Here is a 15,181-nt window from a genome sequence, read left to right on the forward strand (position 1 = left end):
ATTAATGCTTTTATATATAGTATATAAGTGGGTCAAACTTAAGATACTTAGTAGTGGTTAGCGTTGTGCTAGAGTTGCATTTTTTTGTGGACAGACAGTACAATCCAAGTTGTTCATTTGTTCGTATTTCAAACCCAAGAGATTGATTGCAAAGGTTTCAATTTTTTTAAACACGCACACAAACACACTCTCCAAGTCACTAAACAACCACCAGACATTGGAATTTTGGGGCTACTCCAGCTGTCCAGCACACCCTGGAAAATGAAGAAATGAAAACTGAAAATTGATGGCATAATGAAAATAATATAGAAAAAATGACGACAATAGTTGGTTTCAGAAAAAAGGGGGAAATGGGATATTCCTGGTACCCTTTCCACCTGTGCTATGGATATGATGATGAAGCGGACGTTGTGGGCGCGCCATTTCGGACCCTCCACTCAACCCTCCCATGGCTTCCTCTGCTCTGCCTTCTAGAACCTTCTACCGCCGCGCGCTCCCCTCGTCTGCCCCGTCTCATCCTTCGAGGGAGACCTTCGCCCCCTGCTGCCTCCCCGGCGCCGTCTCGCGGCGGCGAGCGGCCGTGCAGCTCCTCTCCGCCGGATTCTTGACGTCCGTCGCGCCGCCACCGCCGTCGCTCGCCGCGAGGAGGGGACGCATTGTAGTGCCGCCGGAGGACTACGCCACTGCACGTACGTCGGTGTGCCTGCCTGCTTCCTGGCGCTGCTGGTTTCTGTATCTGCGCTCAGTTTCTTGCTAAAGTTGGCACTTTTATTTGCGACTGACTGAATTCAGCTAATTACAGCCTTTGCTGTTAAGATTAAGATCTTTTTAATGCAAATGCTGTTGGTCCTAACTTTTTTTTATGTCTGCAACACCATATATTCCTTCCTGAATATGCACTGTGTTGATTGATTGAAATTCCATTTTGAGTTTCTCCAAGTAATCTGATCTGATAACATTTGGGAGCAGCTGATGGTCTGAAGTACTATGATCTTGTTGAAGGGAAGGGGCCAATTGCTGAAAAGGGCTCAACTGTGCAGGTAACTTAACACTTGTTCATGCTTCCAGTGCGCATCGCGCTTCCTTCTTAACTGAAATTAATGGCTATCTTCTCAACTCTTAAAGGTTCATTTCGACTGCATATACCGTGGCATCACTGCAGTGTCAAGCCGTGAATCAAAGCTCCTGGCAGGGAACCGGAGTATCGCCCAGGTGATGTGGCAAACTGCACCTGATTCTTGTATGTTAGTTCTGATATCCCTGCTCTAGACCAATGAGAATTAAGATGTTTGGGTGTCTTCTAGTAGCCTTATGAGTTCACTGTTGGGTCGCTGCCTGGGAAAGAACGAAAGCGGGATTTTGCAGACAATGCCAATGGGCTATACTCAGCGCAAGCGGCACCAAAGCCTCCAGCCGCCATGTACACGATAACTGAGGGGATGAAAGTAGGGGGAAAGGTATGGACAAGAACAACTAGCACAAGTGAAGGCAAATAATTCAGCCTTTCTACCTCTAGTATATTACTAACTTCATCTCTGATATGTATATATATGCTATTGGTCATGCAGAGGAGAGTAATTGTTCCTCCAGAGCTGGGATATGGGAAAAGGGGAATGAGCGAGATACCGGTACATGTTTTGATTCATTAAAATTTCATTGGTCAAGCAGATTGATTAGCAGATTCATGTATTGAAGTTGTTTTGTCTGATTCCATGCTTCTTTGCAGCCTGATGCTCCTTTTGAACTGGATATAGAGCTACTGGAACTCATTTCTCCTGCCAAAAAATGACCTTTTCTATTTGCACCGGACAGGGAGCATTGAGGTACTTATGGAGTGTGCCAAATTTCAGAGGAATGGATTACATGATTTACTGACATTTGAGGCCCATGCTGATTAGATATGCAATTGTAATAACCTATGATTAGATGCATGCTGAGATGGTAGTTGCCGGGACAAGAATTTTTTGTTCAAGACAGAAATTTTTTTTGGACAATAAGCAGAACTAAAGTGTGTAAAATATTTCCCTCAAAGTAAAATACATGTAAAGTTTCTTGATTATATTGAAACAAAACTGGGCAATGAATATTCTCCGTAGTGTCACGTCATGGGGCCTGTTTGAATATATAGGAAAAAACGCAACAAAAAAAAAATGATCCGCCACTTGGTGAAGTGAGCTTGCTTGCTGATTCTCATCTATAGGTCCTCAGGGCCATTGATATCCTGGATAAAAGAATGAATACCCTGTTGTTAGAAACATCAATTGTGCTATCAGCTTGCTTTCTCATCAAGTTATGATAACCTTACATTGTCTAGGAGTTCTAACTAGTGTGAGCATGTAACAGTTCTAGATTGTTCTCTTTCCTTTTCAAAATTGTCCTTACATTCCTTTTCCTATCCAGAAGAGGAATGCTAAAATTTAATGACTTGTCTAGGAGTTCTAACTAGCGTGAGCACGTAACAGTTATAGTACTGTCCTCTTTCCTTTTCAAAATTATCCTGAAGATAACATAAATGTGACAAACATCGGAACAAAACTGAGGTAAGTGTTTGCTTTAAAACTACAAAATTCCTGAGACATCAACAGTAGTGCCTCTTGAGAAAAAAATACCTTGTTCTCGATCACTGCTCCGTCTGGGATTTCTAGCTTGACGCCAGGTTTTGCTGTGATGGTCACTTTCCCCTAAAAGTTACAGAGAAGAAGTGTCATTACTCCATGGCTTTAGCACTGTAAGATACTATGTGTCTTCATAAAGGCATCATAACAAACAACATGGGAAAAGGAGCTGCAAATTGTCCCATAAAGTTTCTCTGCAACTTTTTAGCATGATACATGTGATCTTCGAATAAATACATGAAACTTATCTGAACTAGGAAGGTGTTATGCAACTTAGGAATATTATAGCTGTTCTCTAACTTAGGAAGATGTACCTTCAGTACAATGCCAGAACCAAACCAAACATCACCAGAAACCTTCAAGCTGTCAAGCTCAACAATGCTAGGGATAGACTTGAAGCGACCAAGGAAGCTCCCAACCTGCCAATTTGTTAAAAAAAACGATCATCCTATCTGCGTTTGGACCTCACGAGTTAATGTTTGAACCTCTTTTTTTCATGAATTAAATGCTAGAGTCTGACCTTCTTGAACTCAGGACCAAGTTCAATTGAGGGATTTGATGGATTTGTTCTTGCTGAATTACGTGTAACGAAACCATCAACCAAGGTATATAGATCAGACTACAAGGCAAAAAATAAAGGTTTTCATTTAGACAGCTAGAGAGCGCATTACATACTCAATTTTATTCAGCATAGCATACAAACCTGTACTAGCTGCAAATCTGATGTTGCCTTAACTGGTAGGAACCGGGACCTTGGAACGTTGATACCAATGGCGTGGTCAAAGAACTGGTCCAATAAAATATTGTTTGTTATATTTATATATAGTCATATAATAGCATGGTAATGTACATAGTATTTTGGCAGTACCCTAATCGCTGCACCAGCTGCTGTTTCCAGCTGAAGAACTTTGACACCATCGACTTCCTGAAATTATATGTTATCCATTATAACTATATTTTTCTCTTGAAATTCATACCGGTTATTAAGTTCATGAAGTGGCCCAGATGGAAACAGGGTTTCCTAATGTTCACTCTTGCCTTAGGATTCGGAATGATCTCCATCTTGAGTGCATCAGCTTCAACAAGGCGTTTGATGGCCTTCAAGTTCACCCACCTGCCAAACCAGCAGTAGCATTAGATAACATGAGCAATTTTCTTTAGAAGAAATGAAATTTAAATATGATCCTTACAGATTGTTGGTGTTGAATATCTTGAATTTCTCAATTGATTTGAACTCATTCACCTATGTTCAGAAAGTTTTGGCAATGATCTCAGAAAAAACCGTACAATTACTTTCTGTGATACTTATTATCAATGCATATGCAATGCTATCTTAGAACTTACATGTGCATCAGGCACTTGTGCAATCTCCAGAAGCTGCATACAGAGAGAAGGTTATTGTCATTTAAACAGTAATCAGGCATCAATGAAAAAAAAGGTAAAGGCATGAAAACGGCTTTATAAACACTTTCCAATAATAATACATGAAACTACATTGCAGACTGGAAAGCATAGAAAGAAAAATTCATTGCTCCAGTAGCACAAGGAAGTAGAAAAGATAACCTGAACCCTTCCTTCGTATGAGATCAGTGTGCCACCTTTTACATCAGCCAAAGTTTTCGGGGTGACCTGAAAAGAGTTTGTAGAGATTCCTTATCGGCCAACTGTCCAACTCCAAGTAATCTTGCTTCATCACATAACTACATACCTCCATGCAATATTCATTCTGCTTGTGGATCAAATGGTTCAGTATCTCTATTCAACGGTTAAGTACATTGCAAAGTAGCATGCTCTTTATTAATCAGAAAACTTGCAAAAGTAAATGGTAATGCTAGTTTACATAAGGATACTCATGTCAACAATAGCGCCCAAGTTATCCGAGTTTGCAATGAACACATACTCTTTTCCCTGCAACAGGGTCAACAAAGAAAAGAATATTATTATGTTAATAATGCATGAAAAACTCTGGATCAACAACAATGGGAGCTAAGGGTATATCCAGATCAATGCAGACCTGTGAGAGTAGTAAATCGAGCTTTCCACTGTTCATCAGTGATGGGAAGATATCACCATGGCCAGGAGGGTACCTGAAAATTTATATAAGGCAAAAGGTGTTGAAAGTTGGTACTAGTGTTAGTGTTCATGCCATGAATGTTCTGGTTGAGCTACATATAGCGATGGCTTACCAGCCATCCTTGTCAGTCTTTCCCTTGGACGGTCATGGCAAGAACTCGTCAGCTACCACACGAGGGTACTGGCTCTGTAATGATACAAATTGTTTTATTGCCAGATTAGCATATTTTCAGAGTCAAATTGGTAAGCTAAGGTTAAAAAAAAAAAGCAAGTGACCAACACCTACAAAAGTTCTGCCTAGCGTACCTGGTTGAATGTGTGGATTTCAATGCTTGAATTCGCAGTATTTCTCAACAATCTGCAGGACGAGCATAACCGTTAGCTTTGGGTCCCCAATAGGAAGAGGAAGAACTCGTGATGAAGAGAGAATTTACTTTCAAGGTGTCCTCATGGGTGTTGAAGGAGTTCATCAGAAGCAGCGGCACATTGCTGCCGTACTTCTTGTTGAGTGACTGTAAGAGAAATGATGACATGCCACCAAGTGTCACCATACATACAAGATAGAAAGAAGATCAAGTGCTGAAGTTTGCAGGAACAGCGCTGCATTAGTCAGTCGTGATGATGTTTTAAGTTAACCCACCTCGATCTGGATGACAATCAGGTCGAGGAAAGTGAATCCGTTGCGCACTTCGATGACCGATCTGCATGCAATTAACGTTAGTTTCAGACAGCATTGTTGAGAGAGCTCTGTGAACATGATGCTCATATTCAGATACGATACTAGCAGCGACATATATATGGAAGCAAAATGCTAGAGCTTGATTCAGGCATTGAATTGAAACTAAACCGAAAGCAGACTTTACAGCCTACTGCATTCCTGAACTCGATCCGATAGATCTGGGCACGGCTTACTTGGGTCCGGTGCATCCCATGGTCGTCCCCAGGCCGCCGTTGAGCTTGAGCACGGCGAGCTTGTCGAGCAGTTTCTTGGTTGCCTCAATGTCTGCATTTATTTATTACAGTATATTACTTAGGCAAATCAGCCTTGGCATTCACATTCCCGTGCATCAGATTCAGGATTACGCAGCAGAAGAGTAGGCGTACCTTCAGGCGGGGATTCCAGGGTGTCAGTACGGCACCACCACCTCGTCGGTGGGCGTGTGGATCTTGGCCCACTCGATGATCTCCTCGTTGCCGCTTCAAGTTAGCCGGCACGATGAGACACTGTCAGATCGATCGACATTTCTGGTCCGAGCAATTCTTCATCATGAGCTGATGGCACTTACCTGAGGTAGCGGCCGACGAGGCTGAGGAAGCCAGCCTTCTCATTATCGCTGCAGACACCAAGAACCCAACCAACCAATCAGTGTCACCAAGAAGAAAAGGCATCGGGAATAGATGGGCATGGTAGAGAGTATAGAGAAGAAAGAATTGCGATCTCTCTCATGGGGCAACGAGTACGTGATCTGAGAGTGGAAGGGTGCAGCAGACCTGATCTGCGTGAGGCCGGCGGTGGCTTCGCGCAGCTTGGCAAGCTTCTCGTCCGCCATTACTGCAACTGCAAGATGCGCGCCTGACGCCGGGAGATGGATCTGAGAGAGAGGAGGGAGACGGGGAGATCGGAGGAAGGAGGTGTCGGTTATTATAAGGCAGAGCGATGGCGGGATGATGAACCACCCAAAAAAAGGGGCCGTCGCAAGAGACAGCCCGTTACCGGCGGAGGAAGCGCTATTTTTATTGTATTATTTTTTTCTCCTTTTATTTAATCCATTCATTGTTTTTTATTTCAAAAGAATTATTTTTTTTACCTTACGAAGAGATAGCCTTTAGATAGCGAGCTGGAATTTATCTTGGTTTAGTTTTCACCCACGAGGCCACGAATTTGATCTGGGATGCTAGCTTGTTCAATATATTTATCAGTGTTAGATCTAGAAGAGATGGCATTCACCCAGACATGTGAGCGACAGCGACCATCAGAATAATCAGGTTCAGAACTCATCACCCTGTTGGTTTGGGCTTATTTAGCTGATGAGCCATGACTGAAAATACCGTTGGCTGATTTGGTGTGAGAGAAAAATATTGTTCGTTGGTTGAAAAAATATAGCTTATAAGCCAAATAAGTTCAAACGAACAGGACAATGTGTTTGTTCAATATATATGCTTCCTAGCAACAATATCATACCACAGAATTCTGCTCCAAGCGGGTATACCATTTGCAATATGTCGGTCGGAAACCAAAAAAAAAAAAAAGGTTCACCATCCAATTCCATCCTTCCACCACCGTGCATCCAAAAGGTTTACAATTTCAGCATCTGTATCTGTATATACAAAGGATGACACATCTAATAACCAAAGAACAAAGCCAATGATCTGGTGCACACTCTACTACACGTAGTATCTAACAATTTTTTTCATCTACTCTTAGCTCTATTGTTTCCGAGTGCCGACATATACACAAATGTGGAGGTAGTATTCAGGGTTCTTCAGGTTATTGGCAACCCAAAGGAACGGGATGTCCATGTCCAGCTCGATGCCTTGCACCCTTACCAGCTTCACTTTCGCTTTCTTGGCAGCACCCGCCGCCTCTCGTGGACTTGCCAGGGCTTGTCCTGCCTCCTGAGAACTTCTTGAAGAGTTGGTGGCATCTGAACTGTCAGCAGCTGAATCCAGTGCCCCTGCACGTTGGGAGTCGTCGGCTCTGCCTGTGGGCTTTGAGCTGAAGAACTCTGGAAGTAATGTTTGCAATGCGTGTTCCAGGGTGATGTAACTTCTACCTGCGACGTAGAGTGAAAGTACATGTTAAGGAAAACAACTAGCTCATATAGCCATACAAAAGCATAAAAGTTCTGTGGTACCACATACCTTCAACCTTGCGAATCTCAAATGGCCGATTTATGTAGGACACACTTTCCCAGTCACTAACAGGTATTGCATCTTCTATATACTCAAGGCTCTTCTTGAACATTGCGTACATATAGTCGAACAGGGACCCTGCCTAACCATAGATTAATTGATCAGAGCCAGCAAGGTATGTGGGCATACCATAACATGGCATCACTTAATGTTATATAACTTGGAAAGTGCATTGAATGAAACTATGAAAAAAAAATCCAGATTATCGTATTAAATTCTTGTAAGCACATGAATGTTTAACATGAATGACAATATAAAAGTCCCAGAGCAAAAGAGCATACACGGTTTGCTAGATCCAGGAGATTCAGGTTCATCAGAATTTTGTTGGCGTTGCCGCTCCGCGGAGGCTGTTCGTACTAACCCATCATCTTCGAATGGTCCAAGCTTAAGCCTGGTGGAGATATTTTTATACCCATCTACAGTTACCTAATAACAAATAACACAATGATGGTTAAAATGTGGCGGAAATGCATTTCAGAACATTTCACCAGCCAGAGATATGTTTGTCAAAGTGAGATGATGTTTCTAGAGGGTACCTTTCATTACAGATTCCCACAGAGCGACTTGATCAGCATGTGACATATTCATCACACTCTTATTGTTCCCAGTAATGATGAAGGTGGCCTGAAGAGAGGGGAAAAAAAACCAAAATTACTATCGGTTCCTTTGTGATGGGACTTGGTGGTAATTTTGGTTCTCAAAACAAACCTCTTTCAGGGAATTCATGTAGCTCCACTTCACGCTATCTTCACCCTCGCATGGTGACAAGATTTCTGAGGAATATCCCCTAAAATGGACCTATAGTTGATACATAAGTTGAGTTAATATACAACTATATAAGAACTGAACAAGAGAAACGGGCATGTGGTACCAGAAACATCAAGCTAATGCAGAAATTTTATTCTCATAATTCCAGACTCCAACTGAAAACTGCCATGTAATAAAAAAATCTTTAAGTTTGTTTTTTATATAGGCAAGGAGGGACTCTGGGCTGGTTTATAGAATCATGATCACCATGGGATCTCCTTGCCTAATATTACATCAATCAATCTATAATTAGCCATAATGGGCCAACAGCCCATGCGCCTATGCAGCTGTCTAACACATATTGACCCAGACCCCCACTTCATGTGGGAGCCTCCGGCACTGGGTCTGCCCTTTTTTTTTTACCCCAGTCAAGTAAAGTGTCATAAACACCCAATGCTGTTCTTTTTAACCTAGCGACCTAGCCATATTACACAACGTGAGCAACCTTTGAAACGTTGATGTCTGTATGACTTCTATAAAGCAAGGGATACAAAGTGAATATCTTGCAGTAAAAAATGTTTCCATTATTTCAGATTGACCTAACTGGCCCTTCACTGAGCTGAATTGCTAACCTAGTAACTAGAGTTGTAGGAGTATGGTCCAAAATTAAGTCAAAAGTCAAAACAGAGAAAACTTCAGAAGGGGTAGAGTTGGTATAAAATACATAGTTAATAATAATTCAAGCTAACAAAAATATGAAACATAATGTAAATAGTTTATGAAAGGAGATATATCAGTCCCTCTTTGCATATGTATATTACATCAACAGACCACAAATGACAGAGAACATACTACAAAACAATCAGGTACATAAAAGTACATCCGAAGATAAAAGTAGAAGTGAAAAATGCAGCCTTACTATTAGATTCCATGGTCTTTCTGGATCTGCGCATAGAAGGTCGAAAAGAACACCAATTGGCACATACCTAAGAGTGCAAAAATAAAATAAAATAAGGCTGTCAGCAATTTTAAAGAGTATTGAACAATAGCATGCGTTTCCATTATTTAGCTCAGGAGTAAATGACCATCAAAGCTATATGGAGAAAGGAACACATGTTACCATTTTAAAGGCAGCCCTTTATATTCAAACCAAACAGTGTCAACACCAGGTGGGAGCGCATTGCTGAAATGAGCCTTTATAACAGGTATCAAGAGGGGCAAGTACCCAATTCTTGGCCCCAAAGTCTGTTCAAGACAAAAAGAAGATCCATAATTGAAACAGATAAGATTATGGAGGACTAACAGCGTATGCCAAAACTCCAAATATTTCTCAACACGAAGAACAGTCCTGTAAAGGGAAGTATAGGACTTTCCATAGAAACAAAAGGTGAATAGCAGGTTTGCACTTTTGTTGTACTCGTGGGTAGGAAGGGGTACATAGATGAATTTTCAGTGAATTCCATAGAAACACTAGTATACACCATCTGAGTGCACATAAGATGCCAACTAAACAAGCCAAGGAAATAAAAAATAGAGTGCACACATGATTATCAGACTGGAATCATGCTCAGACAGGTATTAACGACAGACACAATGAATTCTCCTGTGCTAGTAATTGTAACAGCGAAGGAGCACACAAAGCCTTATATACTAAACCTTATCACTGGCCACTGCATAAAACTCTGCAGGGATCGGTAGCGCTAAATTCAACTCCTCACACAAATGGAAGGAGTAGGTTCCAGATATAGAGTAGAGAAGACCTTGTGAGCCCCGAGAAATTGACGCGGGAGTCATGACGACCCACTGATATTCAACTTCAAAATATTAATTAACCTAGACTAGCTTGTAAGGCTGGCATGAAGTTTTGCTTTGTTTGCATTACAGATTCGTGGGTGAAGACGAGGATTTTACAACCCGTAGTTGGGTATCTTGTACATGGGTTCAACCAAAAGACTGGCAAATCCTACAACAGCAGCTCAATTTCTGATGTGATCAGCACAAATGGCCTGTACTGTGCACTACTGTAGTGGCCTAGAAACTGAGCAGCAGTGATCTTAATTAACGTAACAGTTAAGCGAGCCGAGCAATCGGCAATGGAGTAGCACGACGGAGAATTCCTATCCTGGGAACAAAGCGAGTTCGCAGCCGAAATAGCAAGCGAAGGGCAGGAGGCGGTAGGTAGATGCTGAGGAGGGAGCGGGTCTCCGTAGGGGAAGGGGGGCATACGCACGCATACCAGGAAGGGCGGCGGCGGGGGCAGCGCGGTGACGTCGGCGTCGTGGAGGTGGACCTGGAGCGGCACGGCGCCGGCCCAGACCCGGCGCGCCGCCTCCTCGGACCACGCCGCGGCCTCGTCGTGCGGGGCAGCCATTGCCACCGCCGGCGGGCAGATCTCGCCGGCTACGACGCTGGGCGGCCGGTCCCCTTGCCTAGTCCGAGAGGGTTGGGGGCTTGGGGCCGGGCGGGGCGGCGATAGAGACGGCGGGCGGAGGAGAGGAAGGCGAGCACGGACGGGTTGGGAATTTGGGTCGGGTTCGGTCGCTGGGCCTGGCCCACCAGGAGAAGGAGGGAGAGCCAGAGAGTCCTTTTCGGCTTTTCGTTCCCGGCCGAGGTCCGGAGCGCAACACGGCGACAGGCACGCCTCTTCACGGCCTTGCTAGCCACGTCCAATGCCCGCGCCTGTAATTTTTTTCTTCGTGCCATTTTGCGTATTCCCGTGAGGTTCACGCTGCCCTGAACATCACCGGTATCAAAAAGAGGGGAGGCGGCAGCAGATACCTAGCCGGCGTCAGGAAGGAGACACCGAGCCACCCTAAACATCACCAGCATCAAGAAGAGGGGAGGCGGCGGCGGATACCCAGCCGGCGTCGGGAGGAGGGGGAGGAAACATCAAGGCGATGCAGCAGAAGGCGAGGAGGAAGATGTAACACTCGATCTACTTTTGAAATGTTCATATGCAACACTTGCAACATACGTCTAAAGACAGATGAAACACTTGAAACATACATCTGAAACACGTGCAAAACACCTGTAAAACGCTTAAAACTATTGCAAAAACATACACAACATCCGGGTTAAACACCTGCAACATATGTATGAAACATATGCAACATCCAAATAAACACACATGCAACATACATCTAGAAAACAGATGAAACCATGGGAACAGAAGCTTGCAACATACGTGTACAACCATTGCAACATACGCAACAGTCCGATCTACTTTTGCAACATGCCTATGAAACATCTGAAACACTTGAAACATAAGCTTCCAACATGCGTTTTTCATATTTCATCCGTACAACGTAGCTCAGAGTGGGGGAACGGCCAAACGGCGGTCGAGAATGGGGGTGACGGCCGATGGGAGGTCACATCGGGCAAGCCGGTGGACGACCAGGCGCCAGAGCTGCCGAGGATGGAGGACGACAGTCATGCGGCTACAGGAGGAGATGGGAGGTCGCGTTGGCCAGGACAGAGGAGACCGGTAACGGCAGCGGACATCGCGATCCGATCGATGGGAGGTCGCGCCGGCCAAGCAGACGGCGGACTAGGCGCCGGAGCTGCCGAGGATGGAGAACGACGGCCAGGAAGCGCGCGCGAAGGCGAGGAAGACGAGCGAGGTGGAGTTGGGCGCGAAAGATGAGCGTGGTGGATAGGGCCGTGATGGGTGAACGGGCGTCGAGTTTTTTTAATGGAGAAGTTGTCCGAACGGACGGATGCCCTGACTGGAGCATTACCGCAAAACAAATCGAATCACATGATCTTCAGAACAATGTTATCCAAATCAGACCCCCTACTTATCTGTTTGGTAGCCACATATTTATCTATTTGGGTAGCCAGATATTTCAATAGTACTTTTGTTGTTGTTTTCTCTAGCAGTACTATCTAAAACCCAAAAACTATCCTCCTAGAGAATTCTCTCTCATGTTCTTCTCACCTTAGACACCAGGGAGGCAGCGTGGACGCAAGGCGTCCGTGGCGGAGGGCGAGGCAACGCTGCCAGGGCTGGCCTCGCCGGGCAGGGCTGTTACAGAACCGTCCAATTTATACAAGATCAAGTATGACTGCCCCTGTTAAAAACGTTGGCACGCGCCTACCATCACTTATATAAACCCGATAGTCCAGTCGAGCGTTACGAAGGACCTCGATAAGCCACATCAACAACCAAGATCATACTCGATTAAGCAAATACACATCATATCATGTACATGGAGTTTGCAACGAGACAATGTTACAAAATTGAGTCACAAATAAATAATACGCTATTAAGTTGGAATTTATTAAGTTAAAACAACCTAAGTTTGAAATGATTACAGTAGCATAAGCATACAATTATTAAAGTTCAAATACGATACGCTTGCATATAGAAGTTGCAAGCAAGAATTCATTAGGCTATTGCCTCACAGCACAACAGAAATGCTAAACCAGGTGGAATCATTTTCTAGAGGTATTTGTAACTAGCTTTGTCACCCCACAGCCATTGGAGAGCGCGACACCAAGGCCGGCATCTCTTTATCGTTTTCTCCATGCATCCCCTAGTGCCATGACCTGGTTAAATGAAAAGGGAAGAAAATGTAACTAGCACTTACTAACATGTACTCCTATATAGCGAATTAATCACTGTACTGGTAAAAGAAGGAAATTTGGGTTCCGACATGTGTAAAGAGGATAAAGAGAGGTACTAGATGTGTTTTAGATAATTGGGTGCCGGGATCTTCAATTGGTTATGATTCTCTCGTGTATATATATAGTGGTGTGGGTCTTATCCTAGTAGTAAACAACTGCAAAACGTGTTTTCTAAGTTTCTCATATCAAAAACCGATTTAGAAACGAATCGTTTTAGAGTCACGAAAAAGTTAGTCTGACGGGTTCAAACCCGTGTTCTCATATACCTAAGACTGACTCCAACGAAGAGGACGCAAAAGAAGACGCATTCCCCGGTTTTACATCGCGCACAGTGAAAGGGTCCGTGACCCATAAACTCCGTTCTCCAACCGTCGGACGCAAAGCGTCCTCTTCCCTTCCTCCTCTCGCGAGCGCCGCCGCATCTTCCCTTCCTCCTCTCGCGGGCCCGCCTCCGATAGCAGCAGCTCCGAGGCCTCCCTGACGGGATTTGGTGCTGGGGCGCCTCTGTAGCCCTCCGCGCTCCCGCCTTCGACGACGCCGGGCACAGCCACCGTAGCCACCGCGGCTGGCGCTGGGATGCCACCTCCAACGCCGACGATGGTGCACCCCACCTCCGCAGCAACCTCCGGCACTGGAGCGCCCCCGTCCCCGCGGCCCTCCACGCGCCCAACAACGATGACGTCGGGCACCGCCACCGCAGCCGGCGCTGCCACCTCCGGCGCGGGAGCGCCCCTGGGGACGTCCTCCCCGTCCACGCCGTCAATGGCGCCGGGCCCCTGCGCCACGGCCACCACCTCCAGCAGCAGCTCCATCGAGCCCGCCCCAGCGGGATCCGGCTCTGGAGCGCCTCCGCAGGCGGCGTGGATCTGGGCGGAGCACCAGCGTGACGGCCAGGCACGGAGGCAGGTGTGGCGGCGGCCCCCTCTCTGCGACGCCCATCACGCCTCTTGCGGCGGCGTCGCTCCTCCAGTCGCGGCGAGCGCGGCTCCTCCACTCCCGGCGCGCGCCTCCTCCACTGCCGGCGGTCGCGGCTCCTCCACTCCTCCAGTCGCGGTCGCGGCGGTCACGGCTCCTCCACCGCCGGCGGTCGCGGCGAGCGCGGCTCCTCCACTGCCGTCTTCCCCGCTCCAAAGCTCCGACCCAGGCCGCCGTCTCCGCCCGCCGTCTCATCCGCGGGCCCGCGCAAGATTTTGCGTCGTCTCTCGTCGACGACGCTTTTTTGCCTTCTGGATGGCATCGGACCCAAAATAGGTCCTTTGAATGCGTCTTCTGTTGGAGGATGATTCTGGCTAGGTAAAGTACTGTGCAATAGCGATTTTGCGTTTGGGTTCCTTCATTGGAGACAGTCTAAGGTATTGCATTTCAGCATGCTAGTGGATAGCCTGGCTCCTGGTCCCGCAACTCTCCCGCGGACTGCATGCATGCGTTGATGTGCGCAGGATGGACCCCTCGCTCGCCGGCGCCACCGTCATAAACCCCTGGCCTGCCGGTGGTGGACGGTTGGGTTCCTGCGGCGAAGGGGCACGTAGGATAGTCGATAGTCGATAGGGCAGGCAACAGCGCGGATCGGCTAGTAGTAGGGCAGGGAAAGATCCTAATGACTAGAGGGGAGTGAATAACCTATTAAAAATTTCTACAACAACACTTAATAAATTGGTTAGACAATTATGAGACGAAACGAGTGTTGCGCTAGCCTACTAAAAATGCAAGTCACCTACCATAATTCTAGTTTATGTAGTTTCTATCCACACAATAACTATGTCACTACACTAAGTTAGTGTGCTCTCAAAGGCTAACTAAAGAGTCACACTAACCAAACTAACAAGCTCTCACAACTATTTACACTAAAGAGCTTGACAACTAGTTTGCGGTAATATAAAGAGAGTGAACAAGATGGTTATACCGCCGTGTCGAGGATTGAGCCAATCAATCACAAGAATGAATACCAATGAAGACCAATCACCTCGGAATCAAATGATGACACAATGATTTTTACCGAGGTTCACTTACTTGCTGACAAGCTAGTTCTCGTTGTAGCGATTCACTCACTTGGAGGTTCACGCGCTAATTGGCATCACACGCCAAATCCTCAAATAGGGTGCCGCACAACCAACACAAGATGAGGATCACACAAGCCACGAGCAATTCACTAGAGTACTTTTTGGCTCTCCGCAGGAGAAAGGTCAAGAACCCCTCACAATCACCAC

The 15,181-nt window shown here is 45.6% G+C and overlaps 2 protein-coding genes and 1 pseudogene across 3 annotated transcripts; 1 reads left to right on the plus strand and 2 right to left on the minus strand.

The window, feature by feature from the left end:
- Nucleotides 1-404: 404 nt before the first annotated feature.
- Nucleotides 405-3,794, plus strand: LOC136470930 (peptidyl-prolyl cis-trans isomerase FKBP18, chloroplastic-like). 2 transcript variants are annotated; one of them, XM_066468658.1, is made up of 7 exons: nucleotides 405-689; nucleotides 970-1,040; nucleotides 1,126-1,212; nucleotides 1,308-1,457; nucleotides 1,569-1,628; nucleotides 1,727-1,823; nucleotides 3,659-3,794. In XM_066468658.1, exons 1-6 carry the CDS (start codon nucleotides 449-451, stop codon nucleotides 1,787-1,789), a joined length of 672 nt encoding a protein of 223 aa, XP_066324755.1. In that variant the 5' UTR covers nucleotides 405-448; the 3' UTR covers nucleotides 1,790-1,823; nucleotides 3,659-3,794. The 2 variants fall into 2 exon arrangements, with proteins under 2 accessions (XP_066324755.1, XP_066324754.1); XM_066468657.1 differs by lacking the exon at nucleotides 3,659-3,794 and having other exon boundaries at nucleotides 1,727-1,904.
- On the minus strand, nucleotides 2,038-6,333 carry LOC136470931 (UTP--glucose-1-phosphate uridylyltransferase-like; annotated as a pseudogene).
- Nucleotides 6,334-6,895: 562 nt separating this feature from the next.
- LOC136470932 (autophagy protein 5-like) lies at nucleotides 6,896-10,859 on the minus strand. The gene is made up of 8 exons (XM_066468659.1): nucleotides 10,585-10,859; nucleotides 9,469-9,593; nucleotides 9,268-9,334; nucleotides 8,310-8,399; nucleotides 8,132-8,225; nucleotides 7,883-8,020; nucleotides 7,551-7,679; nucleotides 6,896-7,462 (listed from the first exon to the last, which is right to left on the minus strand). Exons 1-8 carry the CDS (start codon nucleotides 10,717-10,719, stop codon nucleotides 7,116-7,118), a joined length of 1,125 nt encoding a protein of 374 aa, XP_066324756.1. The 5' UTR covers nucleotides 10,720-10,859; the 3' UTR covers nucleotides 6,896-7,115.
- Between the last annotated feature and the right edge of the window lie 4,322 nt (nucleotides 10,860-15,181).

The sequence above is a fragment of the Miscanthus floridulus genome, chromosome 8 (assembly GCF_019320115.1).
Source record: "Miscanthus floridulus cultivar M001 chromosome 8, ASM1932011v1, whole genome shotgun sequence".
In the NCBI taxonomy this organism is placed as follows: domain Eukaryota; kingdom Viridiplantae; phylum Streptophyta; class Magnoliopsida; order Poales; family Poaceae; genus Miscanthus; species Miscanthus floridulus.